The sequence below is a fragment of the Mycteria americana genome, chromosome 25, assembly GCF_035582795.1.
Source record: "Mycteria americana isolate JAX WOST 10 ecotype Jacksonville Zoo and Gardens chromosome 25, USCA_MyAme_1.0, whole genome shotgun sequence".
NCBI lineage: Eukaryota > Metazoa > Chordata > Aves > Ciconiiformes > Ciconiidae > Mycteria > Mycteria americana.
Window position 1 is genome coordinate 1,133,985 of NC_134389.1, and position 26,102 is coordinate 1,160,086.

General features: G+C 50.5%; 1 protein-coding gene across 4 annotated transcripts in view; it reads right to left on the bottom strand.

The window, feature by feature from the left end:
* Positions 1-543: 543 nt before the first annotated feature.
* Positions 544-26,102, bottom strand: part of OTUD7B (OTU deubiquitinase 7B) — a 38,135-nt gene continuing 12,576 nt past the window's right edge. For 2 of the 4 annotated variants that reach the window (XM_075525230.1, XM_075525232.1), the window contains exons 2-12: positions 23,417-23,565; positions 19,005-19,175; positions 18,570-18,785; positions 13,401-13,502; positions 12,397-12,524; positions 9,847-9,959; positions 9,064-9,191; positions 8,263-8,412; positions 7,286-7,400; positions 6,049-6,133; positions 2,243-5,035 (exon numbers count right to left, since the gene is read on the bottom strand). In XM_075525230.1, the coding sequence (XP_075381345.1) occupies positions 3,728-5,035; positions 6,049-6,133; positions 7,286-7,400; positions 8,263-8,412; positions 9,064-9,191; positions 9,847-9,959; positions 12,397-12,524; positions 13,401-13,502; positions 18,570-18,785; positions 19,005-19,175; positions 23,417-23,489 (2,589 nt within the window). In that variant the 5' untranslated portion in view covers positions 23,490-23,565 and the 3' untranslated portion in view covers positions 2,243-3,727. Of the gene's footprint in view, positions 2,180-2,242; positions 5,036-6,048; positions 6,134-7,285; positions 7,401-8,262; positions 8,413-9,063; positions 9,192-9,846; positions 9,960-12,396; positions 12,525-13,400; positions 13,503-18,569; positions 18,786-19,004; positions 19,176-23,416; positions 23,566-26,102 lie in introns of those variants that run through there. The other 2 variants (XR_012778813.1, XR_012778812.1) reach the window with 2 other exon arrangements.

Consider the following 26,102-nt stretch of genomic DNA (forward strand, 5'->3'; position numbering starts at 1 on the left):
GGATCACGTCGCAGCCTCCCCATCCCCATCTCCCCCCCGCCCACGGGAGAAAAACCCGTCCCGGGGCAGGTTTGGTGCTTCTCCTCCACGAAAGGTGCTGCGGAGCACGCGTGGCTCGCGCTCCCCCACCCGACCCACCCCGCTTTAAAAAAATAGGTGCCAGAAAAATATCTCGTCCCACGTCCCAAAAACACCGCGTGGGGCAGTGGCTTTAGTGTGTCTACGAAAAGGACCCGGCGGGTGGTAGATACAATCTTTCAATAAATAGAATTTGTATTTAATAGTCCCTTAAAAAAAAAAAAAAAAGAGAAAAAAAAAATATATTCATTTCACCATAAAGGAAACAAAAATGACCTGAAAAAATCCTTTGTGGTTCTGAAGAACTGCAGCCGGGTCGGTGCGACCCAGCTGAGGTTGGGGCTCACGGGGCGCCCGGGGAACAGCCAAAACTCCACCCTCCGCAGAAAAAATACTCGCCAAAGAGTTTTCATCGCGGCCTGAAGTTCAATTGTTTGGGTTTTTTTGTTTTTTTTTTTTTTTTTCCCCCCCATTTGGATTTTAAAAGAACTACAAACTCTACCAACCGCAATAAAACCCGGCAACGCCGAGCACTGAAGATCCTGCAAAATCCCAGCGCGCCGGGAGCCCTGCGCGTGCCAAGGCTGCGGGGCTGGGGGTCCAACCCCCCCCCCCCCCCCCCCCGAGAACAACTTTTGGGGGAGCTTTGCCCTTCCCCTCCTCAGCGGCAGCGCCGGGGGGGGCACAGGAGCCCGTTTCTCGTCTCCCCTCCAGGTCCCCATGGGATGGGGACAGGTTTGCATCCCCACCCCGGCGCAGCCGTCCAGGCTCACCCCGTCCTCGGAGGGGGACCACGACACAGTCAAACGCCGTTAATGAGGACACAAAGCACCCGGCCAAACTTGCTTTCCCCCCCAAAAAAAACGGCTTGGGAGGAGAAAGAGTGACAGCATCTCTGGCAAGAGGGGACGCGAGACGATTTTCGTCCAGGAGGATGCACAGATGGGGAAGGCGCTGCCGGCGTTCCCCGTTTTTCTTCCCTTATGCGCAACTCTGTCGCTTTTACCCGATTAAAGCAAAGCTCCCCTAAACCTCCACTGTTTTAGCATCCGAGATTTCCCGGCGGCGCTTTGTTCCCATCAAGCGCCGGGAAGGAGCCCGCTTCCAGGGAGCGGGTCCGAAAATCAGCACCAGGCGCTTCCCACCGCAACGCAACCTCCAGCATCCATCGGCTCGGCACCGCGGCAGGACGGAGTTAGCCAAAACGGAGAGAAATTCCCCCCCAAAACCCAGGAACCACTGGTGAAGCATCGCCTGTTGCTTTCCCTCCTCCCATGCCCACCGTCTTTGCTTGGGGGGGGTCTAGAGCACCCCTTGCTCCGATGGCTTTCGGCAGTAGCCGAAGGATGCTCCCCAAACGGAAATAAAGCCGCTGCTCCCATTACAGGAAAAATAAACGGCCAAAACTGGTCTATAAACCAAGTGACCCCCATACAGTGCGGATTTTGTTTGGTTTTCAAACATTTCTCCTTAATATTTGGGGCGAACCAAGAGATCGCTGCAGGGTAACGGGGGTGAGAGCCTGCGGCGCTTAACCAGCGCTGCGTATTCTCAGCCCCGGGTTAAAGAACATCGCAATTACCGCAATTTGAGGGCAAGCTTTGCTACCTGGCGTTTGCTCCGAGTAAGAGGAGGTGCACGGGAGCCACCCTGCAAGTCGCCTGCGGGAGCAGATGCCGAGCCCCGGTTGCATCGACCGCGTATTGAAGCCCTTTTGAGCCGGGCAGGGCTCGTCTAGGCGTGGCGATTTAATAAAACCAAGGAGAACAACCGAAATCAGAGCTAAACCGTCACCGGGATATTTCCAATCCGTCGACAAGCAGCTTCGATGGCTCGACCCGTGAGGACCACGCTTCACGACCCCGCGCAGCCGCCGCCTCTAGAAAAGGCCTTAATTTGAGGGGGTTTAGGTACACATTAAAGGGGTAAAACTTGTAGATTAGAACCAAGCCTTAGTGTATTTGGGAGAGTAAGGCTTTAGGTGATTCTCCAGTGTTAAGTACACTTTCACCTCTCCTCTGCCCGGTTTTCTCGTCCCTTCTCCCCGGGAAGGGCAGCGGGCAGGATCAGCACGGAAAGGGATTGCATAGTTTGATGCCTTCTGAAAAACATAACAAAACGAAATGAAAAAAACCAAAAAAACAAAAAAAAAAAAAAGAGGGAATGTTGTAAAGCTTTGAATTATGGGTATAATTCATGTTTTATTTTCACGTGGTAAAACGCTGGACCTTGCCGTGTACAGGATCGAGTCTGGTTGGGGAGCTGTAGTTACAAAAGAAAAAAAAAAAAAGAAAAAAAAAAAAAAGAAAAAGATCTGTGCAAACATTGCAGTGCTAAAGTTAAACCCACCCTGCAAGACGTGAACGGGAGCGTACGGTTCATCTACGCCGCAGGGGCTGGGACGGGGGGAGAAGGGAACGTAGTGGACCACATCGAGTGTGTTAAGTTAGTTACGGGTTCATTTTTTCTTAACGTTTCGCTCTTTAGCCCTATTATCAAAAATATCTTTTAATATTCCTCGGCCTAAGGTCAGTTACGTGGCTCAGCAAAATGGAGCCGAGTTAATCCGATTCAGCAGAACAGAGGTAGTACGGAAGTAGCTTGCTCAAGTAGAAAGAGTTATCGCAGGGGTGTGTGTGTCCACGTACGGCTGCAAGCGCCCGGCAGCCCGCTGCGGATTTACCTCCCGGTGCCGCAGGAAGCTCTTTGTCCTCTCTACTTCCCCACGCCGATGGTTATTGCTGGGTGGAGACACTGACCTTGTTTCTTGTCTCAATTCTTACTAAGTCGGGTCGACCGTACCGCGAACAGAACGGTTTCGCACAGTACTTCTGCAGGAAAAAAAAAACCTCAAAACCACTCAAGCACTGTGGCCATCTCCTCCGTCTCCCTCCCACCCCAAGAAAAGAGTTTAAAAATAACATTTTTAAAAACAGAGTTGAGCCTGTCGGAAGGGCAGAGCCCCGAGCCCACTGCTCAGGTGCTCGGAGACATCCGACGGGGCCGGGCTCGGATGAGTTCAACCGAAAAAAAAAAAAAAACCAAACCCCGGTAACGTCCAATTCCAGCTAAGTTTTGCTCAGTACCAGAAAAAAGAAATATAAAATAAGAACAGTGTTAAAAAAAAACCACCAAACCTCTCTCAATGAAAAGGTCTGTGACGTTCAAACTGAAATTGCTGGGGCGTTTTCGCTCCATTCTGGGCAGTTAGTGACGTCGGAGTCCAGCTGGAAGGACCCGGCGGGGTGCTGCTCCCCGTTCGCCTTCTCCGAAAGCTTTGGTCTGGTTTATTGAATCGTTTTGAAGAACCTCCCCCCACTTCCACCCTGTGCTCCAACCCGAGCTCGCCCTCCGCTAATCCTGGTCACCCCTTGCCAGAAGAAGCCTCTTTAAAAGCATCCTCCTCCCTCTCGCAGGGTCTCTGCGAGGAGGGGCTGGTTTTTCTCGCCCCCTCTCCCTCCCGCCACGCTCCTCCATCACCTCCGAATCCCATTTCTCAGCCCATCCGGCCAAATACCCGCTCCCTCCTTCCACAAACAGGGAGAGGAGCGTGCGGGGGGGGGGGGTGGTTAAAAAAAAAAAAATTAAAAAAAAATTATTGCATTCCCCATCTTTCATGGGTCCCAAGATCAGCGCCGGGGCAGGGCGCTCAGAACCTGTGCACCAGAGCCTCCCGCTCCTTGCGTTTCAGCTCCTCTTTGTAACAGCAGGAGCAGAAATTCCCCGTTTCTGGATGTCCGTAAAAACTGCAGTTCGGCTGCTTGCATTTGGTCTGCTGAACGTTATAAAGGACGCGGCTTTTATTTTTGTCCGCCGGCGTTCCTTTCTGCGAGCTGTCCTGCTCGAGGTATTCCCTGTAGCCGTTGCTGTGCGGGGGGAGGCAGGCTGAGCCGTCGCACTCCGTCGGGAAGGCGGGATGGATGTCCATGTCCGTGGGGGAGAACCTCCCCGGGTGGGAAGGGCTGGTCTGGCAGGGGTTCGGCCGTGCCTGGGTGCAGTGCCTGGGTAAGGTAGCGTAGGGAGGAAGGCTGCCGCAGGCCCCCCCGGCTACCTGCCGCCTGCCGTCTTGATAGCTGGGGGGATGCGACCCTTCGCCGCTGTTGACCACGGAGGGTCTGGGAAAGGTGAAAACACCCGAATAGCCGGAGGGAAAAGCTGCTATTTTAGCGCCTACGGCCAGATCCGGGGTCTGGATGGTGTACGCGGGGGGAGGCTGGGGGTAAGCGGGGTTGAGCATCGCTTCCTCGCCCTTGTGGGTGTTCGCCTCCGGCTCCAGCTTCTTGGCGGGGCCAGCGCTCCCCAGCGCCTTCTTCTCCGCCTCCTTTTGTTTCTGCTCAGCCATAAAGCGTTCCTCGGCATCCAGAAGGTACCGCTGGATCATCTCCTCCTGGTACTGGTGCCGGTTGCTGGTCTTGAGGTGGCCGGCGAAGATGAACTTGCGCTCTCCCTGCATGGCAGCCCGGAGGATGCTCAGGCTCAGCCTGACGTCGTTGCTGTATTTGTAGGGGTCCGACGGCTTTTCGGGGGCTGCTTTACCCGGGCAGGTTTTCTCCACAGGAGCTGACAAGTCTCCTTGGGAAGTTTCCTCTTTGCTGCCTTTCCTTGACTTCAAGGATCCTTTCTTCTTCTTCTCCAAGGTATCTCCCTGCCCGTTGCTCACACCTCCCTTGATAGTTTTGCTGTGCATCAAGCCACCCATGTTCTTTTTTAGCTTACTTCCCAACGTTTTGCCGAAGCTGCCCAGCTTATTGGCAACCGAGTCTGCCCGTTTTTTATCTTTTTCCTTATCCTTTTCTCGGTCTTTCTTTGGTTTCTCTTTGTCCTTGCAACCCCTGCTGCCACCGTTGCTCGCTGAACTGCTGCAGACCGACTCCTTGTCCGACTCTCCCGACTCCGCAGCCGAACGAGCATCGTCGCCCGCAGAGGCTGTAGGAGACTCCGGCTGGGCTAACGGCGCCTAGGGAGAAAGAAAACATATATATCAAAGTCCAGTAAGTTCCTCAGATAAGAATTTTCAGGCTGGAGGTGATGCAGAAGTAGGCACTTGCTTGGAGAACGGAGGGGACAACGTTCAGACGCGCTCAGTGTGACCCGTCCCCAGCACCTCCTGCGCATCCATAAAGGTCTTAACTTGCCAGAGGTTTCAGGGGAAAAGCTAGAGAAGAGGAAGGGGGTGCTACTGGAGAGGAAGGGGCCAACAGATTCCCCCTCTGGTCACCCAAAAATTTAGTGGGCACGGCTGGCACCCCTTTCCCTGGGGTCACGGCATCCCCCGTCCCTTCGCGTCAACGGTTCGTACGTCGATAAGGCTGAGCCGGGGACGGGTCACGGTATTTCTAAGCAAAGCACGTGGCCAGTTAAGGAGGTCACAACCAAAACATCACCATCTGAGCTTTGCTACAGAGATGACACCTCGACGGTTTCAGACAGACCAAACCAGCTGACATTTAAGTTTGGGGAATTTTCTCCTAAAAAGGGGGAGGGGGGGAAAAAAAACCCCTTCATGCTGCCAAGGCAGCTACCACCATCTGCCAACACACCGCCACGGAGATTTAGGAAGTGGACGGGAGTTTTCCTGCCAAGGAAAGGTCCCAGGAAAACTACGGTCAAACCGCGTGTCTCAGGGCAGCTTCTGGTGGCCGTAAACCAACGGTTCATGTTTGTCTTGGAGCGAGCAGCGTCATCTTCGCTGCCAGCAACCTACGCAAGAGGCTGCGCTGCGGGATGTACGAGGGCCGCGCTTCAAGTTCGCACGAAGAGCAAAAACAGGCACGCAAAGCTCTAGGAGAAAAATGCACGCGCAAAACCGAAGTTGTTTATTGCTCAGAGCAGTATTAGCTGCAATTTCTGGAGGCACAGACAACCTCAGGGTGAAGGAGAGCAAGCCAGCGGACGGCTTCACGTCTGCTGCCCTGCAGAAAGGAGGTTTAAATAATTCAAGAGTAAAGAAAATACTCCCCGTCTCTTTACCTGCATGTCACAAGGCAACGTGATCCATTTAACATTCATGTAGCTGTGCAGCAAGTGCAGCTTTGCTTCCAGTGATAACGTCACGCTAAAATTTAAAACGAGGATTGAAAAAAAGGTTAGAGTCAAGCTTCGTTTTAATAACTGAGGTTCTCTCCTCCATATTTACAGCTATTTGCCTGTCGTCTTTATATTAAAGTGCATGTTTTAACACAACAGGTAAAATTGCATCGAGACAGCAGCGATACAACAGGTAACGTTTTTGTAGCCTTCCAAACCTTTCAGTTAAAACCCAAATGAATACATAAGAGGTTCCTGAATAGCAAAATCAAGCTTGCTACGAATTAAAATGAACTCGACGAATAATCTGACTTGTACATGAGACAAGTAACAAAAAAAGCAGGTGTCACAGATCTAAATAGAGCTGGTTTCAAAATGATTCTCCTCCCCACAAAAACAAGTTCAGAAAAGAGTAAAGATGTTTTCTCAAAAATTTCCACTTGTCAAAAAAAAAAAAAAAAAAAAAAGGAAAAAAGAAAAAAAAAAAAAAAAGAGTCTTTCCACTAAAAACACAGGGACAGAATCTTTTCTACTGGCTCCTAACCCCTCAAAATGAGATACTCTATCGGTAAAACCCGCGCTGAATTTTAATACTTTGATCTTGGAGGTTTCTAGGTTTCCTAAGCCCAAGTCAGATGATGGACAAATCACGCTTCCAGCCCTCTGACCGCTACACCCACTGGTGCTGACTTCTGACTCAATAACAGGAAACTCGCTACTACCAAACCATGACACGGCTTGCCCGTAGTCCGAGGCAAAAATAGCAAGGGCGGCTGACTGCACGCCGTCCTCCCAGCTCCAGGGCCCACGCTCAGAGATACTGGTTGTCTTCGAGCGGGGATAGAGGAATGGAAAAAATACACCTTTTTTTGGTGTGAATACGACAGCCGATCCTCCGGCGCCTCTCGTTTCTGAGCTACGCCTAGTCTGAAGCTCTAGGATTTGGAGCAATCACCTCTTTACCTTGTGGGAACGAAGCTGATGAGATGTCACAATCCTACCCAAAATGTACCGAAATCAGGGCATCAGGAGGGAATGAAGTAAGAGAAAAAGCCGTTCCATCCCCACCGAACAGGTTCATACTCTGAGTACAGCTTTCACCCAGACACAAGAAATCCCCAGCTGGGGACAGAGCGACGAACCCTCCAGCCGGGACCGCTCCGGTTTGCAGGCGACCAACCTGGCCAGCTTGACGTTGTCACCGTCGTCTTTTCCCCACTGCCATTCCTTCCCGGGATCCACGGCAAAGTGCACGGGGAGCAGCTTGTGCTCGGAGTCCGTCAGGGGGATCACAGCTGCAGGAAAACCCAGGTTTAATGCCCGAAAGGACAAACCTTTCACTGTTGGCAGCCAAGCTCCGAGCGCCCACCAAGAACAACGTCAGCTCTGATGGCAACCGCTGCCGCGGCAAATCACACAGCGGCTGCCACCGCTTGGGACCGCAGAATCATCACAGACTCATAGAACGGTCTGGGTGGGGAGGGACCTTCCAAGGCCACCTCGCCCACCCCCCGCCGTGACAGGGCCATCTTCCACCAGATCAGGTTGCCCAGAGCCCCGTCCAGCCTGGCCTTGAACGTTCCCAGGGACGGGGCATCCCCCGCCTCTCCGGGCAACCTGGGCCAGCGTCTCACCAGCCTCAGCGCAAACAATTTCCTCCTTAAATCTCGCCTGAATCTCCCCTCTTTTAGTTTAAAACCATCACCCCTTCTCCTATCGCTACTAAAAAGTCCGTCCCCATCTTATAAGCACCGAAAGGAGCAGTAAGGTCTCCCCGGAGCCTTCTCTTCTCCAGGCTGAACCCCCCCAGCTCTCCCAGCCCCTCCTCACAGCAGAGCTGTTCCAGCCCTCAGACCATTTTCGTGTCCCTCCTCTGGACCCGCTCCCACAGGTCCACGTCTCTCCTGTGCTGAGGACCCCCGAGCTGGACGCAGCGCCCCGGGGGGGTCTCACCGGAGCGGGGTCGAGGGGCAGAATCCCCTCCCTCGCCCTGCTGGCCACGCTGCTGGTGATGCAGCCCAGGACACGGTTGGCTTGCTGGGCTGCCGGTGCCCATCGCCAGCTCATGCCCAGCTTTTCACCCACCGGTACCCCCAAGTCCTCCTCCGCAGGGCTGCCCTCAATGCCGTATTGACATAAATCGTGTTTATCACCTACCTTGATCTTTTGTGGGTTCCTTCTGCTCCATGGATACCAGGGCAGAAAAATGGGCTTGGTCATAAGCCAGTACCAACGGAGAACGATGGCATTTGTTGGCTGGGACTTCCAGAGGAAGATAGATCCCTCCAAAAGGAATAGGGGCAAAGGCTGGAAAGAAATCGGGGCGGTCAGTTCTCATAACAGGTTAAAGAGTTAAGAGCTGTTTATACTGAAACTGCTCCAGAACAAGCTCTTTGCTTCATTCAAGGTTTCACCTGCAATTATCTGTCAGCTCGAGGGACACTAAAAAAAAACCCACAACCCAAAATAGACGTCTATTTTACATCAGGAGGAACACAGTTGCAAAACGAACCTGTATTTTACTATAAAAAAACCCCCTTCTTCACTCCTCCACAAGACAACTTCAAATTTGCACGCAGAATGATGGTAATTGATTAATCTTTTCTGACAGGAAATTAAGTCTGCTAGTGGAAAATACGACACGCAGGGAACGGAATTTCCCACCTCTACACACACGTGTGGGGACAAAAGAGGTAGAAAAAAAATAAACCCATCACACGGACGCTCTTAGAAACAGCAAAAGTCCAGACTGCGATGCTGAGCCGCACGCGTCTCGCCCCCCGTGGGAATCACCCCCAGCACCCTGCAGCAGTTCAGCGCACCCCGGGCTCTGCTCTCCGATTCCAGATCCAGCTTCGCTGAGCAAAAAGACCCCGTGAAAACGTGCAGCAGAGAGGAAACGCACAGTTTGAGCACGCACGACTCACGAAGGCTTTTCAAAGAGAGTGCAATTCTTACCTTCTCCCCCCGAGTCCCGCAGCATCGTGTCTGCCACCACCACTATCGGTCTCTTCAACACGTGGGCGAGGACGAAGACGTGAAACTCCTCCAGGCTCTCGTACACCGGCTCTTCCGAGCTTTCAACGCTTTGGGAAATGAGAAAGACAATAATTTGCGCTCCTTGCGTGTTTAATCATTGCTTTTAAAACCAGGAAGGGGTCTTTATAGGTGGTCAGGTAGAGGCGGATCATATTAACGGCATTAAGTTGGATCTCAGCTCTAATTTGAGATTTTAGATGTAGATCCCAAAAAATGTCCTATTCGAAGACGAGGGCTGTATCCAGGAAATACCACACTGCTGTCTGCACTTCTGGGAGGCTCTTATCTAAAGAGCCTCAAAAGTGGTGTTTGTTTGGGATGGCTGCGGCGATAAAACGCCCTTGAAATACAGAGCAAGCACCGCAGAAATCCTCAGCTTCTGTTTATTACTCTCATTTCAGAGCCATCAACACAACGAACGTGAGAAAAAGACTAGCTTTCTGTTCAATGTGTGCGTTAACCCCCCAAAAGGGGTCACGTCGCATTTAAATCATTTCCCCTGATGCTTTATGGACCTCTCGTCGTCCCTCGTCATCCTTCCTCCTTCCCCTTAAAACCCCACAAGCTGGGCCAAAGCAGCAATGCCCAGCCTTGTCCCTCGACCTGCCCTTGAGAATTAACCCGCGCTGTACATTGGAGGAAGACGTTCGCTGTGGTTTACGCCTAGATTTATTACGTTTTAATTCAGTCCCCTCCACGTACCCTCCGCAGCCGCCCCCGTTGGTGCCGTAGTGCACGCGAGGCTCGCTGGACGCCAGCTTGATCAGCTCGTTCCACTCCTTCTGCCACTCCTCTTCGGTGTAAACGAGACCAGACTGGAAAAATGGCAAATAAACCCCCAAAATCTTCAAAGTAATTATTTTCCCATCTCTTCAGTATAGTTTTATACGCGCAGCCACAACTTTTCTCTATGGATTTATGCAAAAATAATCAATATATTATGCAAAAAAGCGCACATTTCCAAATCCCTGTTCTCAAGCCAGCCAGGGAGAGAATCTGCCTGAAACAAAAGTTTGCCTTTTTGCAGGTGGAAGGAAACATTTCAACCCACAGAACGAGAGGAAACCTTTACTCTTACACTAAATCCTTCCAGTATTAAAGATGACCTCAAGTTGTGCCAGGGGAGGTTTAGACTGGATATTAGGAAAAATTTCTTCACCGAAAGGGTTGTCCAGCACTGGCACGGGCTGCCCGGGGAAGTGGTGGAGTCCCTGTCCCTGGGGGTATTTAAAAGCCGGGTAGATGTGGTGCTGAGGGACAGGGTGTAATGGTGGACTTGGCAGTGCTGGGTTACCGGTTGGACTCGATGATCTTGAAGGTCTTTTCCAACCTATACGATTCTGTGACATAACCCATTACCAAGAGACAGATAATTGGACTGGCTAAAATACAGGTTTGCCTTCAGAATTTATTTTCCTTCAAAAAAACGACGAAAGACACCGTAGCATCCAGAAATATTCAATTCGAGTATTGCTTTGGGATTTCGACACACGGCGAACCTACGGGTTACTCACATTTCCTTACACTAGGATTGCAAAAGGTCCGTTCCGCAATCGCACCCACGTGCGACGCGAGACGTCGCAGTCCGAAACGGCGCTCCACCGAGGGCACCGCAAGGGAAACCCGCGCAGGGCACAGCCCTCTCCTCGAGATGCTCTGAAGCCATCTGCCGTCCCTCTACAGAACACGCTGCCTTTGGTACAACCACCCTACTTTATAAAGCCGGCACCGAGTCTTAGATTCGGGAATTGCACCTTTTCTCCTTAACACAGATGCTTTTCAAATAGCTCCCAACACAGCCCCAGAATTGAAAGGCATCAGAAGCCATCCTCGTCCCGAGGAAAGGGAGAAATATCTCAAAACACAAGACCGTGCAAAAAGCTAAGCTCAAGCCTGCTGTATTTAAGGTCATAAGCTGAGAAACGCGATGGGAAGGGCAGCAGCCTTACCCTCCTCCTCCTCTCCCCGGCTCCGTAATCGGAGCTCCAGCACCCAAACACAACATCCTAAGTCCTCAAAGCTGCCAAGAAAACCTTCAGGCCGTGCCCCAGAAGTAACCGATGGCACGTTCAGCTCTCCACTTTGCTCTGTAAGGTATTAATTAAGCGTCTCCGCTCCCGGTTAAGTCGTCAACACCAATTCTTCCATTGCTGATCTAAAGCTTGCGAAGCAAAGCACGGGAGGAGAGTATTGCACCCAGGGCGGGTTGTGAAATTCAGAGCGACATCCATCACCCTGGGCTGCTTCTTTCAGAGCTTATTTGGAAAGGAGGAGCTCATAATCCTCGACTTCCAGCCAACTGCTTCAGCGGTACCTGCAATTCCTGGGCCGTTGCACCACCTACACCCCACACCTACTGCCAAGATCCTTCGGCTTGTGCCGAGGACTACGACCAGGGCACGGCACCACCGCAACCCACCCGTGAGCGTTTCCAAGTCCTTTTAAGATCTGCAAGTCGCAGTACTTTGTTGGCGGCTAGTTCCGGAGCACGCACTTTAAGGAGATGCGTAAAAGCGTGCTTTTAATAGCAGTAAACCCTCCAATTATTTATTAACGACTCTGTTTCAAACAGGGAAATACGTATTTTCTCAAACTGTCAAGATAGAAATCTTTGTGCCCTTCCAAAAATAAAAAGGAAGCTGGAGAGTAAACAACATCCTTCAGCGTCAGGTGGAAACAAAAGATTACCCTGTTTGCAAAAACACCTCGACGCGGAGGGGCCGTCTCTCACCGCGTGAGGACGGCCGGCAACTTCCCACCTTGACAAAGTCAGGTCCCTGCTTTCGGGGGGGGGCCTGCGTCACAGCGCTGAAAAGCCTTTAATGCGGCAAGTTCATGGATTGCCTTTTTTGGCGGAGGAGTTTGCTCCAACGCTTCGACCGAGGCGCGTCTCGCTGAGCTTCGTCGCTGGAGAGAGCTACGCCACAGCGTTGCTTTTCTCTTAAAAGCCCAGCGCGGCCATCGCATCCTGCTGGATCTTAAAACGCCTGAAGGTGACGTTTGTTTTCCCATCCATACCGGGCATAACAGGGTTCTAATAAAGAATTTTCCTACCTCGTAACAAAGATAATTTTGCCATAGTTTAGACTGAAGGATATGTCTCACGGTGGCACAGCCAAGTACCGCCAGCCAGGGAGTTGCCCAAAATTCAAGACAGACTTTATCACGATAGGAAGCACCTCCCAGACCCACGGGATATTTTATCAAGACTTGCCCCTCCGCAAAGAGGACGGCGTTCGGTCTGGTTCCTACCTCCTTGTTCTGCTGCGTTTGCTGCCAACGCCACCTCCGCTTCAGGGCTTCCCTTTCCACGCCTTTATCCATCAAGGTGTAAAGGGATTTGCGAAGCATGAGATCTCTATCGTGGAAACCCCACATACCTGCACGGAGGAAAAAAAAGAAACAGCAGCAGAGGATTAGCAGCAGCTGGCATCGCTCCATCCATCTGCCGAGGTCCTACAACCTGCCACGAACCAGGGGAAGCGGGTCGACTGGGAAAGCGAGGCAGAGAAATGCAAGTTTCTCAATCCAAGTAACAAAATTCCTGGTTCAAAGCCTGCGTTTTCCACCTGCAGCAAGTTTTCATGCAGCTAAATGGAGACGCTGCCACCTCTGCTTTCAACTCTAAGGCACCTCAGAGATACAGAAAAGTATTTTTTCACAAAAATCACACGTTCCTTTACACCAATGTCTGATGGGAAAACGAGACCGGGTTAAATGAGACTGTGGTTTCGCCGTGTCTGAAATACAAATATGAAGGAAACGCACAACCCCGGGGATTTAAAAGCCTGGAAACCTCAGAAAATTTACTACGATCACACTTGACAAGATGAAGTCAAACCTCGAAACTTCAACGTGCGAGAGGAGGGAAGGGGCGGCTCTGTTATTTCACGTTTTCTTCAGGAAAAGGGGGAAGCTTGCCAAATGGACGGGGAGAGGTATTTTAGAAGTACACAAGCTACTGGCAGCCTGTTTCCTTCGACCGGCTCCGCTTCTGCGGAGCCCGAGCATCGCGACCGCTCGCACACCTACTGCTGCGGCGGCCGGGATGAGCAGCAGCATCCCGGTTTCCCGTGGGAATGGACGGGAAACGCTTGGTCCTGCTCCCCAAGGATGGTCCTGGGCTCTCCTCCCAGCACAGCCGCTTCCCCAGCCTCAGCCCGAGAAGGAAGGCGGCACCGGGACGATGCACGTTACCAGGTCTGAAGTCAACCAGCTCGTTATTTCACCTGCCGTGAATTAAGCCAAGCCCTTACCCAGGGAAGCAGCATGGAGCAGGCAGTTCCCATCACCCGTGGTGGCCAGGGGAAGCAGCCTTTGGCAGCTGGGATCCACGTTCGCCCACCAGTTCAGACGACCTGTGGGAATATTCGAGAGCGTGAAAACGGGGCCCGTTACACTGCGTGGGACTGGCGCGTGCGTTCATCCCCTCAAAAAACACCGCCGAGGATGGAAACCTGCTTAATCTGCAGGGGAACACCCGAAGAGATGAGCAGTTCTAGACCCATCCCATGGCTGGAGGAAGGAAGGAGTCAAGACGGTAATAAAGCAACAGAAAGGGGAGATGGGAGTTGCAACACTTCACGGGGATGCAGGGAAACGCCCAGGCTGAACTTAAGGTCATAGAAATTAGAATTAAAGCTGGAAAGAGGAGCCAGCCCAGCCAGGATTTTAACCCAGACCAGCGTTCTCCTCCTATCCATTTCTCCCCCCACCCTACTTATTTCAAAACCCAAAAAACCATCAGGCTCAAAACACCTCCTTAAGTGCCCGTCACAAACGGTGCCCAACGACTTTCCCCGTTAATAACTGCTTTTCGTTTCTTCTCCTAACCAAATCACTCCTCCTTAAACCATCTCCCATCAGTCATCTTTTCGCTGGTTTAGGTACAATACTCGGGAACTTTTGCTGATCCCAGCGGCTTTACCAACGCAAATGCAACCTGACAGTGCTTTACGCCATTTAAAAATAGCAGCTTTTCGGTAATATAAGGCACTTGTAGTAATTCAAGTCGAGAGCACCTAAAAATAGAACCTTAGGAAAAAATTAACGTACACGCTGCAGTCAAGTGCAGTGCGACTGGAGGGTAAACATTTACCAAGGAAACGAAGCTGGGCTGAATTAGGACTTTGAACTTACAACCCAGCCTGCGTCTCGCTCTGCTACGCCCTCAAAAACAGGCGCTGCCTCCCTTGGCTGCGACTTTTTCCGGTAGCTTTTCTGCAGCGGATCCCGTGCAACGGGCAGTTTTTTGGCTGGTAGACGCCGTTCAGGCTTCCAACGAGTCGCATTTAAATTGCTCTTGCAGAAAACCAGCCCTTTCCCAGCATTTCTAACGAACCTCTCCCTGCTCCCGAGCACGGTCCCTGCCAGGGACTCCGGCTCTCAAACACAGGATTTCTTGAAATTGTTTGCACGACCTCAGCAACAGCAGCTGTAGAAGAGCTAAATGCCGAAAACTTGTTTTTAAACACCGATAAACACAGGAAAACAAAAAAATGCAGAGCTAACTGCAACGCCAGGCGGGTAATTTCTTTTCTCGCGTCGGGAAAGGAACCCGTCGGAGTTGAAAAGTGTTTAGTACACAGCCTCGGGACAATAGCTCCGCGCGGAAAAGCCGGCTATTTTCACTCAATATAGCTCCTGGCACGGCGAAGTCGCAAGCCTGCGCCAAGTGGCACGGGGCCAGAGGAGCAAACCAAGCAGCAAAACAGCGTCTCACAAAAGCTCACCAAAATGTAACGCTACTGTAGGCAGCGCTGAGCTGCTTTTTTTGGGGTTTGTTTTTTTTTTTTTTAATTCATTTCACGTCGCTCCTGGAGAATTCGCTGCTCTTTTCAACAGCCGGGGGAGTCAGGGGAGTTGGCATCTCTGGGTCGGCACTTCGGAGGTTGCGCAACCTCTCGTCGAGCCAAGTCAGGTCCGATTCGGAGTGGACACACCTTGGGGAAGCATTTCTCTTCGCAGCGTGTGGTCACGCCGTGCTGCGCACATCCCCGGCGAGGCAGGCAGAGTAATTTGTACAGATTTCCAGTTACGCAAGAGAAGTCATCTCGAAAGAAACCGCATTCCCCAAACCTTTCTCTGAATGTTTTGCTCCCGTCAAGGCGGTGGAAAGGCCGAGAGGCCCCCTGGAAGTATTTAAAACAACATATTTCTCTGCACGCAGTTATTAGGAACAAGCCCTGAAAGCTCTACAAGAAAGCTAACTGGATTCAAGAGCACGAGGGATCTTCCTGCGATCATCGCTCAAGTGGCGAGGTCGGCGACAGCTCTTCTGGACACCTGAAGAAGTCCACCAGCATCAAGAGGCTTCCTCTGCATCCAGCACCATGACTCTTACGGGGTCCAGTTTTGCTACAGAACATCTGTTTGTCCCAGCAGAGATCAGGAACCTGCGCACAAAGGTGCGCGTTTGGTAAAATACCATCGTTTCTTCTAACAGGAACCATCTAAATAGGTCACGGCAATAGGAAGGAACGAAGAGGGTGCTCCTCCCAGCCCCAAGATGAGGCTTGACTCATTGCAAAACCAAATGGCTCCCCTAAGGCTACCAGGGAATCCAGCGCCGTAATTACAAGTCCATCCTCTCTGCGTGACGAAGGTAGCGTTCCCAGCGGTGACTCGGCCTCGTGCTCCTTGGGCTGACGTGACGGATCCAACACGAACACCCACCACGACCTCCGTGCAGTGACTCCAGACCACTGGGGATTTTTCCCCCCTGCTGAATCACCGGCGGAGGTGAAGGAGCAGGATCACCACCTAACGGGGGTTAAAAAAAAAAAAAAAACCAGAGACCAAAAGAGAAGAGCAGCTGGAAAAAATGGCATCTACGCTGAAGCAAGCTCATTTCATTTATCTAAAATGAGATAATTCATCTGCAGTCTCCTTATCTAATCCAGAGCCCACCTCTGATGAAAACCATACCTGCAGAAAACATTTCTGTTTCGGGATGTAGCAGCGACAAGAGCTCGTTCCAGTGCATTTACACATCGGTAGCTTCTTTTTCCCGTGTTTTGGGAAGGCTGGGAATCAAAGGCTTCCAACCAACCCTGCTATCGCTCTGCCTGCCGAAACGATGCAACCCACGGCAGCACGCATCTCGCCGAGAGCTTGGTCGTCCTCCTCCCGGCCGTTGGGGACACCTCCCTCAGTAGCACAGGCTCAGCCTCCCGGTCTCGTTGCTGAGGATGACAGCGGAGGGGCCGAAGGCACTGCAGCAGCGGTCCTGCGCCGCAGGCAGCGATCCGGCAGGAAGAGAGCCGGCAGAGCCCAGCACCCAACTTCTGAGAACGTTTCATCTGCCCTTTGAAGCAAGGCGGACCCAGACGTGAGCTCGTCTCTCCTGCTAAGGGAACCAGTCCAGCCAATGACTTACGGGCGAAAATATTTGCAAGTCGGATGCCAGGTAGGTAAGACAGAGGGGGTACGCGTACACACGTGCCGCTGCTCACGCACAGGCTAAACCCAGGCTGGAAAGCTTCTCAAAACCCGGGTGATGCATTACCAAGGCACCCATTTCTTTGATTGCCCACTCTGAGACGCGGGACGTTTACGCCCCAAGAACGAGGAACCCGTTTGCCATTCCTTCGACGCCAGTCCCGCAGCAAAGCGAGCACGCTGATCTCTCGACTCAGCAGTTTTTAATAGTCCACCTACAGATGTTTCTTTAATATTAGTCTGAAGCGCGAAGCAGGAGGTTTCTTGCCAATACGCTGGGGGACTTTTGAAGGTGTGCTTGGCACCGTGTCCCTGACGCCGGGGAGAAAGCCCGACCTCAGAGCCAAGGCAAAGACGTCAAACCCAGGGGTTTCTTTCAGTTCTTCCCGATTTTTTTTTTTTTCAATAGCCTTGGGCAAGGCACGGCCGACTGCTCCTCCATGTGCGCAATGAGAAAAACCACTCTGTGCCTTCAAAATATAGGGCAAGGCTTAATCCATTTAGGTTTGTAACAAAGAACGCTAAGGTTGAGGCAAGGGCCAAACCTTCAGCTCCACCAAGACCTTTTCATACAACTCTGAGCACGTTAAAAGCTTTCCAAGAGGATGTCATTACAATTTACGGCCGCTTTAAAGTGCGCTTACTCTGCCCACAGTGGTGTAAAGGGATCTCTGGATAGAAGGAGAAGAGCATCTGAACGTTTATTGGTCTATAAAATATTTGCTTAATCCCCTAAGGACAGCACATACTAAATTAATAACGGGAGTCACCGTAGATCACGGCACCACGCTCAAAACCCTACTTCGAATTAGGCTTGGAATATTTTATATAGGCAGTACAGCCCTTTATTAAAGATAAACACCCATTTATAACAAACCCACATACATAATGCAGATACGCTTTAGTCTTCCAGTCTAAAAATCAATTACTTCACGTTAACATCGTCTCGGCACACCAGGAAGCAGCCCCGGCACACGGATGAAAAAGCACAGCCGCCTCTAGTTCCCTCGCCCAGAGTTTGTGCTGAAACACAGCAATCCAATACCCCCCGGCCCCGCTCGGGCGCCCATCAGTATGTTTTATTTGCATCGGACGCGACAGCTTCGCCATCGACAAACAGCAACGCTGCCGTAACGAGATCGCTTGGCTCAAGTGTTCATTTCCAAAACATGAGAATACTTATTACAGGAACACTCGAGCAGGAGAGGGCTAAAATTTGACGTTAAGAATACGCGTTATCTCTGAAGGAATAGTTTTCCAGGTACGTGCGTGGGGGACAGAAACAAAGGAGAGGTGTAAAGGCTCCTGAGATCTTGCCTGGGGTCCTTCTGCCCCCCACCCCACGTAAGCTGTCCTGGTAACACGTATTAGGTTTTCTCTGCCAGCACGGAGGTCCCATTCATTCACCAGCTAAATCTTATTTACCAATCACCTAGCAACTATTCAGGAGGAAAACAGCATGTTGGAACACAAATCCATCCGCACTCAAAAGGTGGTTCCTCCCCGGGCAAACAGAAAGCCAGCAGACGAGTTCTCCTGCGTTGAAGCAGCATATAAAACGCACCGTCAATCTAAAGTGCTCGTAATCGCTTCTAATATTTGTCAGCGGTGATGAGCTACTGTTTGTGTTATGCAGGAATTTCTTTCCCCCCCCCTTCTCTCAGCAAGGCTGACGGGATGGCGCAGGGCACAGGGAAGCTCAGGGGGTGAGATAATGCAACTTTTTTTTTTTTTTGAGCGTTACCATTCAGCTGCATGAGCGATGACGACACCCACAATTTATTTACATTCAGTGTCTGCAGGCAAAGCGAAGCAGATTCTTACTCAACTCTTGCACCACGCTATAAAAAGGGATGAAATAATACCTATCAGATACGCGCCCTTGCAATGCGCTCGCTTCTCTGCAGCCTCAGGCTCGCTCCCGTTGGTACCGCTGCAAAACTGCCAGCGCCGCGCTCACTATTAGCATTAAAAAAAGCACTCACCGGCCTGCTCCAGTGCCACCAGCATCGACTGCTCGATGAGGTCTCGCTCGATGAAGCTGCGGAAGTCCTCGGTGTACACGGTGAGGTCGGGCAGCTGGAAGGTGCAGATGGGCATCTCCAGCAGATGTTCGCTGCTGCCGTTGCTGGAGACGTGGGAACGGGCCAGGGAGACAATGGTCGAGCTGGCGTGGGAAATGCCTCGAGACAGGCGTTTTTCTGAGAATAAAAGGAAGATGAAAAAACTCCTGAACGGTGCAGAAGCGGCAAACCTCGCAGAAACAATTATTAAATCGCTGCCTTCAGCTAGTATTTTTTTGGTTGCAAGCGGCTGGATTGCTCCAGCATAGAAATATTTCAGGCAGCAGAAAGAAAGATTTAATTGATCCGTATCATTTTTGTGACTCGGCTATCTGGAAGCCACCAGGCGACACTGACCTTGCACGATATCATCCTGCCGCTGGAGCGGCGGTCGCCCGGGACGGGCTGCCTCTTTTTCGGGGGGTTTATAGTTGCGTCCTTCGTTGAAGGAATGGGGTAGGTTGCCGGCATGCACTTGCCTTAGCTGTTCAAAGTCACTCAGGGCTGCGCTCAGATCCCAGTTCTTGCCTGGATGGGAAGGTATCAACAGTGGTCACCATCACACGAGAAAGAAATCAAGTCAGTTCCTAAACCATCCACACTAGAAACTAATAACAGCACGGTTTATCATGAAGCGTGAAGGCTGTCTAGCAGAAACAAGGAGGAAAGCAGGGTGCAGCACCGCTCGTTCAGCCGGTCGCTCTATTTCTGTCCAGGATTTGCATTTCTGGAAGAGACGTAACCATGAACCTGAAGTGCCCAGAAAGCGCCGGCTCTGGTGCCGCAGGTTGCATGGATGGTTTACACCTCGTGTGCGCAGAGACACGTCCAGAGCTTAGAGGGAGCTACTGCTCTTGGATGCTGGACATCAAACCTCAACAAAGGTCCAAAGACCTCAAATTTTCATAGAACCACAGAACGGTTTGGGTGGGGAGGGACCTTCCAAGGCCACCTCGCCCACCCCCCGCCGTGACAGGGCCATCTTCCACCAGATCAGGTTGCCCAGAGCCCCGTCCAGCCTGGCCTTGAACGTTCCCAGGGACGGGGCATCCCCCGCCTCTCCGGGCAACCTGGGCCCGCGTCTCGCCACTCGTATCATAAAAAAATTTCTTCTTTCTATCTAGTCCGAGATGATTTTGCCTGAACAAGATTCCTGGCTGTAAAATGAAGAAGGGCAGGGTCACCAGAACAGCCTAGACTGAGCACAGAGCATGGGACCGGAGTAAAATAAACACGATTTTGCCCTTAGGAAAGGGAAACGGAAGGTCAGGCTGCGTCACGTCCACCAACATCTCCATAAACCCAACGGCCAATTGCTTCAGGTCACACCGAGCGCTTTGGTTTATAACTCTCCGACTGCCGTGAAGATAATCCATCGCGACGCAGGCACCGCTTCTCTGCTGACAAAGTTAACAGCCTCCAGCTCTCTTTACCCCCACATCATCGCAGGATCACGCTCGAGCGAAAACACGCAACTTCAAAAGCTGACGATTTGTAATACGACTTTTTAAATCTCTGCGCGTGGTTTAAGAGGCAGCCACCCAACCCTTTTCGAGCTGACACCCAAAATATAGAAGCAAGCAAGGTGCCAGCCGGGCTAGACGGTACCCAGAAGACTTTTCAGCAGGCTCGTGTCATTACTGGCCAGATAAATTATTCAGCAAAACCGCCTGAACTTCATGGAGTTGAGTGAATCCTTAAAGCAGTTCCATTTCCTTTTAACACTACCCAGCAAGCTGCAAGAACATAATATATATTAATACGCCGAAGTCTTTCAGCGTGCAATAAATTGACCTTTTAGAAGCCACTGCCTTCCAAAGGCAAGAATACATAGCGAAAAAAAAAAAGATCTACCATATGGCTTGCATTTGGGAAAATTGTGATTTTTTTTTTTTTTTTTATGAACGCTGTTAATCCAGGCTCTTAAATTAGCAAGTTAGCAGACACTGTAGAAGGAAAGCCAACTTTATATATAGTAACCCCACTACAGGAAAGATATAAACCGCCAACTGGTTTATATGATAGCTCATGGACAATAAAAGAAGTCATTACGTCTAATTCCCTAAAGGAAATACGCTTCGCAAGTATTTAAATTCTTTTGAGAGATGTAATTTGCAGCATTTAATGATTGACTCCAAACGGAAAGTTATTTTAAGCTTTACCTTTTGAGTCAAGGGGATTTTTTTTTTTTTTTGCCCTTTTTTTTTTTTTTTTAATGTAATAATGAATCAGCGTCAAGGAATGAGAATGACCCATCAGATTAAAATTAAATTTGCTGTCGCATCACTGTGTGCCTTAACGTGTCAGCAACGGGAGGATGCAGCAGCGACACTGACCCACCGCAGCTGCATTTCCCAACCACCCTCATCGGCAGCCGCTTCAGAAATTGAAAAAAAAACCTTAAACTTCGGAAACTCTATGCGAAAACGGTGGCAGCCGAAAGGACTCATAAATCCCAGTATTATGAGACAACCCAGTTACCTGCGAGCACCTCGATGGACTTGGCACTCCGGTGCTTTTCTGCAAGCACGAGAGAGGCGGTCAGAGGCGTTCAGGGGAACTTTTGCGCAGAGGAGGTTTCTGGAAACGATAAAAGGGAAGTTTCCTCCTCCGGCAGGAAAACCAGCGTCCCCTGGGGACACCACGAGCCAGAAGTTCAACCACAAAGAGACCCGGAGCCCGTCTTCCACGTGACGCTACCCCTCTCATTGCCAGAACACGGGATGATTTCAAAGAGCAGAACCAAAATAATTTTGCCGATTACTACGTCCTCTTCTCCGCCAAGTTCTTTAGCTTTGTGTGCATTCGTACGCTGAAACCCTTTGCTGTCGAGGTGATGGGTTTCCAACGGTGCTGGGGAGCAGAATGATGGAGAAGACCATCCATCATTCAGGAGACCTGCCGTTGCCACCAGACTTCACCTGACCCATGCACAAAACTCCAAGCACAGACAGAAACCATGACTTAAATCGCTCGTATCGCCCTCAAACTTCACATCTGAATAATTCACTTCATCCGTCTATTTTACCTGACCGCTTTCATTAATGCCCACCCAAAAAAAGAAAAATCTCTGTGTTTTCCCTCATTTCCACCCCTGGAGTTGTCAACTCCAGCGAGGCTGCAGGAGAAATAGCAGCGACTCAGCGGCCCGTCATGAAAATGAGCTAAAACTCCCGTTGTCAAAAATCAATCAACCCATGCGCCGAGTGGGAGACGGAGAGTTTGAAGGAATATCTGCTTCAACCTTTTCTATCGCAAGCCTAAATATTTCTTCCAAAAGATAATATTAGAAATCCTGACATGAAACAAAGCAACCTAAACCCAGAAACCAGAACATAAACACACCACAAAACCCACAACTTGCCAGACTTCCGCTGAGACGACGCTCGGCTGTAAAAATTAAAGGCTGAAGCCCTGAACCCAGCAAAGCTAATGGGAGTTTTGAAGAGGAAAAAAGCTACGAATCGATGCTGCGAGCGCCGAGGACAGCTAGAGCCAAGTAGGTGGAGCAAATTGCCTGAAGACACAGATTATAGCAACAATTTCAGGGCTTTGAATTCATTACTGCTAGAGCATCCGGAGCGGCAGCAGCCGGGGAGCTGGTGCAGATGCTGTAGGAGCATCAGTTAGTCCTGGGTTCAAGCAACAACAAAAATGACCCGTATTATACAAGAAAAGGGACGATAGGAAGACCCAGCGAGTATGGTCTTGCATTATAATTACAGATGGGTTAATTACGTACAAACTACCTTGCTTCTCATGCCACGTTTCTGTCCTCCAGCATTACACCACATGCCCGTATTTACTCACCATCCTTTTGCCAGCATTAACCCCAAGGCAACGCTCGCGAGCAAGTTTACAGCCCCCAAATTAAGAGCTAGTATCCTTTCTCCTCTGCCCTTCCCATCGCTACAAGCGCAGGGTGAAAAAAAATTACCCGCGGCCTTCAACTAAACGCCATCACTAATGAGCAGCTTCCCCATCTTACGGAGTTTTTGAGAAAGCCAATATTACACCATATTTTAGGGCAAATATACACGCTCTTTTAAGTACGTAGGGCGCTGGAAAGCTGCCAGCGCGGCGTGCTGGGGCTCTCGAGGGCTGGCGCGCCCGTTTAGAAGCAAAGTGACTGAACGCAGACGACGCTTGCATTCAACTCCTGAGCATCTCGGTGCTCTCCATCACCTTAAACCGACCGAGCCTGTTCCGTAGGAGCCTCCTGCGCTGTAAATGGGGCTCTAAGGGGATGCTCTGCCAGGAGAGGTCACTGGCACCGACAAAACAGCAATTTATATCGGCATAATCAAACCACCTTCACAAGCAGAACAAGATATACCAGTAACAGCACGGTTTTACCTATATAATTAACCCTATATTGCTTTGAGGACACAGGCAGCCTTCACCTAGTGCTATTCCTTCAAGCTTTTCGAAGGCATCGCTGCTATAAAGAAAAAAAAAAAAATCCTTAAGTTTTGCCGCTCGCGGTGAACAACGCACGCGAAGGGAGAGGATGAAGGGAGGGAAACCGCACTCCTGGTTGATGCGTTCTCCTTCCGAACGTTTGAAATCCATTATCCGATGGATGTGTAACAAGAACCCGAGGCAGAATTTCACCAGCCGCACCGCCGAGGGCACCATTTTAATATCTCCAGCATTGCACTCATCAACTACCAGCCCCGGGGGTCTGGCCAGCAGCTCCCTGCCCCTCTTGCAACCCTTTTTTCCCCACCACCTGCCTCTTCCCTTCTTTTATTCCCAATTTTACTTACCTTCGAGCAGGTCTCTGGCCAGTCCCGGCTCTGCCCCCGTTGAGCGAACAAAATCCGACAGGACGATGTCCATAGCCGAGGTCGTGCGCTCATGGATTCCTCCCGGCAGCTGGGGTCGGCGGCGCCCGGATCAGCACCTCGGCATCAATCTAGGAACGAGACCAACAAGGCGCGCAGCTCGCGTTACAAAGTACAAAATAATTAGCCTGGCCAGGCGGCCTGCGAGCTGGCCGGGAACTATCCGATGGCAGGTGCCTCGGTGTCCCACGAGGGAGAAAAAATAAACCTCCCCCCCTAAAATTACTTGTGCTTTGGGACTGCTGTTTAACTAATTGATAATTGGGAGAAGAAATACAAATTTTACTGCTCTCTCCCCGCACGCGAACGGGCTGTAACGTCTCTGCTAATGACGGGCATACCACGGGGTCAGCAAATTCAGGAAAAAAAAAAAAAAACAACCAACCCCGATTCTTATGTCAAAGGTGGTGGAGCTTTTCTTTCCAAAATCATGGACAAGTAGCTAGGAGAATAAATGAGTTTATTTGGTAGCAGCGAGAAAGCAGAAAGTTTCTCTCGTATATTTGCAGAGAGCTCAGCATCCCCGCCCTCCCCGGGGCGGGCAGCCCTCCACCGAGCACCCTGGTTGTGCGCAAGGGAAATAAAAGCAAGACCAAAACGCCATAATTAGTAGATGTTGCCTATGCGAAACAAAACAAAAAGCCCCTTTCAGGCAAAAAAAGAAAAAAAAAAAAAAAAATCCTCTTCTTGCAGAAAAAAATAAACGCACCAGGCCGGATCTCCTTCCCCAAAGGGAGCAAAAACAGCCCGTCCAAGGTATGTTACGTAAATCTTAAGTTTTAGCAGGTCCTAAGGCTCAGAAAGGTGTGTGCTCTTGCTGTGCGTTCAAAATCCTGATTTTCTGCATTCCTCGAGGCAGAAATGGAGAGCAAGGCACATCCGCGGGAGTCTGGACCGGGCAAAAAGCTCCGCGGGATTTTTTTGCAGCGAAAGGGTTATGATAAAAATTCTACTGGCAAGGAAGAGAAACTGCTGGGGAAAAGAAAAAAAAAAAAATTCATCCTGAGCTGAAAGTCTGGCACGTGAAGAAGAGGGGAAAAAAATCTGGAAGGCTGGTTGAGGGAGGTGTTGCCGTACGGAGAGCAGGAGAGGAAATTTCAGTATTACATGGAAGATGAACAAACCCGCGTGTTTTCCTGGTGCCTTAAAAACGTCTCTTTTCAGGATTACTCCTAAAGATGGGCAAAACTCCCTAACGGCACGCAACTCCCAAACCCCAAGAGCAGCAAGTTAAACATCCACGCTTTAATCTGGAATTTCCTGGCTTTGTTGGTTAAATACCATTCTTATTATCTTCCACGCTCGCTAATCATACACTTATTAACTTCATGCACACAGAAAAAGTACTTAATATTCTTTTATCGCTGGAGCAATCTCGGGGCTATTGTCGGCTGAAGGCAATCCTGAAACCAAGCGTATTCAGACAGCAAAATTTGGCAGGGGATTTCTTGCTCTTGCCCCATGAGCGATGTAGGGAACATCCCTAATTAGAAGCTAGGCGTTTGTATCCTCTAACCCCTGGCAAGAGCTATAGAAACAGAGAACAGCTTCTAAACGAAAACTCACGGCAATAAAAGATAACTTCCTTCTGGTGGGTTTGGCATTTAAAGGAAAAAAGAAAGCGTACGCAGCAAAGCGTGGCTTTTGGGGAGGAAAAGAGCAGCAGCACAGCCCACACCCGCTAACTGATGGCATTTGCAGTTACCCAGCAAACTCCCGCGCGCACAAAAATGTCAGGCAAAACACAGATGGAAAACTCCGGGTCCGACGACACGGCGATGAACTGCTGGAGAGATTTATCGCCGGGGTTCACACGAAGAAACGTTCTCTCCCTCTGGGTTTAGCTGTTATTTATTATCGTCTTTCCCGTGCAAGGGAAACGCTCTCTCCTCTTCCCTCCCTCCGCACCAGGTAGGAAATCCAAGCCCAAAGAGATCTGCAGCCCCAAATAGATCATCCAGCCAAAGCTATAGGTGTCGAGCACACCCAAATACCCCCATAAGTGGATGTATATACGTGGACAGGTAGGATGCCATCACGATCGCTTCCAGTGCTGGATATAATCCGTAAGCGAGCTTTCCCGTTACATTGCAAATAGAAACATGCTAAAGAAAATGTATTCAGGACTAAAAACCAGTCGTTTCTACCACGTCTGCAATACTGACGCTTCCTTGCAGGACACGCCAGCAGGAATTAAGCAAATTAAATGGTGAATAGTCATGATTTAATCTTCCCAAACAATCCAGCCTCTCCTCTCCGCGTGGTGCCCGCCCAGCATCGCCATCGCGTGAACTTCACCCAAAAAACCCTCCGGGTACCAGTTTTCCTCCGATATTTAATGGGAATGGGCAATAAAAAGGGCAACAGGACTAAGAAAACAAGTTGCCTGAAAATACTGGAGGAGCATCCCCGGTGCATCCGACGTGGATGCAAAGCCCCTGATGCAAAATGCCTCGCCTTCCCTGTTCTAGATTTTTGGGATGATTTTGCGTCTTTAGCAAAGTGGTTTCTCAGATTTTTATGAGACAGCTTTGTCACAAGTCTGAAATACTGAAGAAAGCCATCATGTCCCACGTTACGGGGTTTTTTCCATTAGCACACAGCCCAT